Source organism: Monodelphis domestica, chromosome 1 (genome assembly GCF_027887165.1).
Source record: "Monodelphis domestica isolate mMonDom1 chromosome 1, mMonDom1.pri, whole genome shotgun sequence".
Lineage (NCBI taxonomy): Eukaryota > Metazoa > Chordata > Mammalia > Didelphimorphia > Didelphidae > Monodelphis > Monodelphis domestica.
Genome location: NC_077227.1, coordinates 174,315,503 through 174,320,796, shown reverse-complemented (window position 1 = coordinate 174,320,796; position 5,294 = coordinate 174,315,503). Strand labels below are relative to the sequence as shown.

Sequence of the window (5,294 nt, the reverse complement as noted above, 5' to 3'; positions counted from 1 at the left end):
AATACTTAAAAACATCAGATGAAACCTTTTTCAGGACTGTTGAAAAGAGGTTCTACCTTCCCTGGGCTCTGCAGAATCTGAACTCCTTCATGGTGTCTGTCTGAAAAGCTGGTCCAAGGTTTCTCCTTTTCCTGGTTATCTTTCTCTTGGTGGACAGCTTAGGGGGCTGTCACCTTTAGCTGGGGTGATACCAACTGAATGACCCAGTGGCCACTCTGAAAAGTGTTTCACAACTGATTGCTGTCCAGGCACACACACAGACACACACACACACACACACACACAATTAGGGCACTACTCCTCTCTTAAGTCACTTCACAGGAAGTCCCAGGGAGAGATAATATCATGTGTCAAGTCCTTGAGTAAAAAGACAGAGTGTCAGCATATGGACACTAATTAAAAAAAATTTATTCATGTATTTTTTTCAGTTCCACATAAAAACCACTTTTGACAATTATTTTCTAACATTTTAGTATTCAGATTTTCTCCCTCTCTTCCTTCTTCCATTCCCCACAGCAGTAAATAGTCTGATAGAGTCTGATATAGGTTATACCTGCGCATTTATGCAATATAGATTTTCTGGACATTTATTTTAAGGTCTACTGAGATGGGACGAACTCTTCTGGATTTTAGTGGCCAACCCTCTGTAATGAAGCTTTAAAAAACCTAACTCCTTACTTTCCATCTTTAAACCACTATTAGATATAAGTTCCGAGGCAGAAGAGTGGTAAGGGTTAGGCAACTGGGGTTAAGTGACTTGCCCAGGGTCACATAACAAGTAAGTGTCTGAGGCCAGATCTGAATCCAGTAACCCCCCTGCCCCCCAAGTCTCTCGGTCTAACTCTCAAACCATCGAGCAGCCTAGCTGCTCCTCTAATGAAGCTTTGATGTGGCCCCCTACCCTACCTCCCCCATCAAGTAATTGCTGCATCATCTCAAAGTACCAGGTCTTTCAATACTGAACCAGTACTTCTGGCCACCTGGAAAGGGTTGGGGTCAATGTGTTATTGGAGCAAGCTCTGTGGGTATGCTCTGGTCAGAACTGTTGGAGGCAGGTGGAAGGGGTGGTTCTGCTTATATACATGATGCTGTCCTTGACTCTGAACAGTATTCAACTTTTTTCTCAGTTGTGTTGTACAGAACACAGATGTTGACATCGGGACAGCCAGATTCTATTACTGGTTTGACCACTAGTAAGCTAGGAACCTTTGGAAAGTCACATAACTCTTCTCTGGGCCTGCTTGCCTCATTTTAAGCCTTTCTCCAAATGAAGCATGGTGGGTACTGTTTGACTTGGAGCCTGGATAGAATGCTGGGTTTGAAGTAGAACGACCTGGGTTCAAATCATATTTTGGACATCTTGAGCCCATATGGCTATGTGCAAATTGCTTAATCTCTTTAAGCCTCCCTTTTCTCATTATAAAATAGAGATAATAATAAGAAGTTGCCTCATAGCTATATTCTTGGTCTTTCTACTGTGCCATGACATCTCATCATTAGCTCCTTCCCCATACAGGGTTATCAGGACTTTGAGCTGGAGGAAATATGGAATTCTTCTCCATTCCTCTCCCAGGTCTAATATAGTTTACTCTAGGGTGGGGCAGGAGTAGTTCCTGCTCCCATCTCCATGGACTTCTCAACTTAATAAATATTTGTGTATCTGCCCCTCTGATTGAAGATCAAAAGATGGAACCAATGACTTCAAAACTTCCGTTTAAGAAGAGAGTTTAACTCATTTCTTACCTGACTATACTACACTGGGACATTCCTGACTTTCCCACCATACCCCAGGAAGCTCATTATTTTTTTCCCCTTGATATTCTTTTTTTAAAAAGTTTAGCAGTTTAGCAATTTAGAATATTTTCCCATGGTTACATGAATCATGTTCTTTCCCTCCCCTCCACCTCCCGTAGCCAATGAGCAACCAGGAAGCTCATTATTGAGAAAACATCATTCTGCAAGTTCTCATCAGCCTCAGTATTCTACCTCAGCACTACCCTCTGCCCCTCTGATTGAAGAGTGGACCCATTAACTCCAAAACCTTTAGGAGGGAGCTCAGCTCAGAACATCTGATTTTTCACCAGGCTGTACTACTTTGGGAAATCTCTGACTTTTCCACCATATCTGTGACAGATACACCTTGTCCCCATTCTTTCCAGCTTCCTTTTGCATGTTGTCATCTCCCATTAAATTATAAGATCCTTGGGGACAGGAGCTAGCTTAAAATTTTTTTTTAAATTTGTATCTTCAGCACTAAGCACAGTGCCCAACACATAAGAAAACTTATTGTTCATTGATAATTATTGCCAATTTCTTTCCATTGGGGTCCCTGGGCTGTGGGAGTAGGGGGTAGGATAGAAAAATGGTAGTGATAGAGAGGGATAATGGAATGAAAATCCATGGTTTAGTCTTATTGAGCATGGGTGCGGAGAAGCAGCAAAGAAAGGATTAATAGCAGTCTTCTTCTTGGCTTTACTTCCAGTAGTTATTTTTCTTCAGTCTGTCAACATTATTTATCCCCTGGAAAGTCTAAACTAGAAGAGAGGGTCTCTAGGGGCCAGTGCAGAAGGCAACAAGAAAACCAATGGGTCAGCTTTCCAAATGTAGTCTTGGACAGAGGATTCAGGTGCTAAATGGTTCGCTCCAGGTGCACAGGAACCAGCTGATACCCAGGGGGATCCCCAGCTTCGGGGGGATCACAGGCCACAATGAAGGCTCTGTCAAGGGCAGTGTTGCTGTACTTGCAGTTGGGGTATTTCCCAGAGGTGAGGTCACATTGGGTCATAGAAATCGTGCCAGGGCTCTGATGACAGTTCTCCTGTCCATTCTTACAGGCCATACTGGGGGATTCACAGACAGTGGCCACATTTGGGAAAGAGTCATGTAGGAAGGTGTTAAGGCGCTTACAGTGCTGTTTGTAATAGTTAATCCTTCCCATGGCCCTGTTGCACTTGAGAGGGCTAGGCTGTACATGTTGAAGTTGGAACCACTGGGCATGGGTCAGGTTCTCGGGCTTTGTGCTGACCGGGACCTCCCACAGTCCCAGAAAGAGAAGCAATAAAGGGCACGGACTTGCCAGAACTGATGCCATCTCTCCTGGAGAATGAAACATTTAAGGGGCAAAGGGCAAGAAGCTAAACATTCAAGAAATCAGTGGCCCCCACCTCTGGTTGTAGTCATTGTCTCTTTTGCCAGCTGTGTACCCATTCCACTTATCACAATGTGTTCCTCTTCCCACTCATGACTGTGCCTCGTCCCCACTCATTCCACAATATCCCCATCCTCTCTTACCTCTTTTGGTCTAGTCTCCTCACATTCCTACCATGATCCTCCTCTTCTTGCCTCCCCAAAACCCTCTATTTCCCAATTGTCTTCCCTATTTCCTTTTTCTCACTATTCTCCACTATTCTTCACTGTGGGCTCATTGAGAGAGGGAATTGCCTTTTCCCCTTTGATTCCCCAGTACTTCTTATAGTGCCTGGCATAGATTAGGTGCTTGATAAAACTTGATCATTTCTCTCCTTTTTACTCTGTGCTTTCATTCCTATACAACCCAGTATTTCCTTCCTTATTCACATCACTGTGCTCCCATCTGTCCTACCCTCTACATACACATCTTTATCTTCATTCCCCTGCTAACTCCAGGCCTTCTTCCCCCATTATGGTCCCAAGTCCTCTTGCCCTTTATGCCCCTTTCTCTGTTCAGATCACTGTATTCTTCTCTCTTTGCCCCAAATTGTGCCTTCATCCTTATTTCTCTACTGCCCACACTGCTCCTGTCTCTCTTTTCCTCATTGTGCCCCTCTCTTACTTGCATCATCATGCTCCCATCCCCACTGAGTTCTATCATCACCCTATAAAAAGCCCTCCTTTCTCTTTATCCACCATTTCCTCCCCTCTCCCCCTCATCTCTACAGTCTTTCCTCCTTCAACCCTGCCCTACCCGACCCCAGAGAACCACCACCTTTCCTCACCCAGTCTGATCGAGAATAACTTCTGCTTTGAGTTGAATCCAAACAACTGAAGAGAAAACCTTGGAGTAGCTTCTTTTTTGATTGGGCTTCTTACAGAGCTGTGTGGTTGGCCAGGAGCCTCAGGCTTGGTGGAAGTTTGGGGCTGGCATGGGCACCTCACATGCAGGAACAGATTGGAGCCAGTTACTCCCTGGTTTTGGGATAAAAGCCTGTCCCAGTCCCCCTTCCTTCCATGTGACCTGAGCCAGTGGATGCCATTCATGCCAGCCAGTGGATGCCAAAGGAGTTAATATACCTGTGTAAACAAGCCTCATATGACAACACCCTAAAAATATACTCATCAGGTCACATTAAAAAAAGTTTAATGGTATACTCCCTTTCCTGATGTATCAACCAAGTATGAAGACCTGGAAAGGGGCCATGCATGGTTTATTTCTCCCTGCTGGCATTTCTCACCACCAATAAGGATCCTTATGGTGGCACCAAAAGCTCCTTTCTCTCCGCCCTTAGAGAGCTATACAATGCTTACCTCTATAAATTACTGTGTATATAATTTCCTAATTAGGTTGGCCCTGTTTACACCTGAGGATATGAAGGAAAATAGTTGAATCATCCAAGTTTTATTAGGATCCTGTACTATTTGGCCCCTTCAGCTCCAACTCCAATAGCTATTCTAGTGATGATGCAATGCTTCCCATGGACATTATCTGGCTTTCTTCTACTTTTTTCCTGTCCATGTACTGACCACTGCATTCATTCAACAAAAATTAATTATGAACCTACTACCTACCCAGGCACCATACTATCTATGTACTGAAGATACAAAATGAAACAGTCCTTGTTCTTTGAAAGGCTTACATTCAGTTGGGTGACACAGAGATAAATAGCAAGTTATTTTTGCAGAGGCAGAGAAGGCACTAGTGACTGAGGGGTGAGAGATCAGAGTAGGGCTTCTGGAAAAAACAAAACAAAAAACAAAAAACACGGCCCCTGTGTTAAGCCTCAAAGGAAATTAGGAATTCTAACCAGAGAAAGTGAGGAAAGGAGTATATATCTAGGCATGAATGGAAGTGGAAAAGGGGGAATGGCAAGTAGGCTGCTTGGACTAGAGTGTGGACTGCATGAAAAGAGTTATATGCAATGAGTCTAGAAAGACAAGCGGGAGCCAGATAGTGAAAGGTTTTTAATTCCAAGCAGTGAAACTTGTTTTTTATTCTAGTGCAATGGGAGTCACTGTGGTATCTTGAGCAGAGGAATGACATGATCAGACTTTTGCTTTAAGTATAGTGATTTGGAAGATATGTGGGGAATAAATTGGAA

At 43.7% G+C, this 5,294-nt stretch overlaps 1 protein-coding gene across 1 annotated transcript; it reads right to left on the bottom strand.

Annotated features, from left to right (window-relative positions):
• Positions 1 to 307: 307 nt before the first annotated feature.
• Positions 308 to 4,919, bottom strand: LOC100029744 (ribonuclease 8). The gene is made up of 2 exons (XM_007479767.2): positions 3,975 to 4,919; positions 308 to 3,096 (listed from the first exon to the last, which is right to left on the bottom strand). The coding sequence occupies exons 1-2, from the start codon at positions 4,234 to 4,236 to the stop codon at positions 2,630 to 2,632; spliced, it is 729 nt and encodes a 242-aa protein (XP_007479829.2). The 5' UTR covers positions 4,237 to 4,919; the 3' UTR covers positions 308 to 2,629.
• Between the last annotated feature and the right edge of the window lie 375 nt (positions 4,920 to 5,294).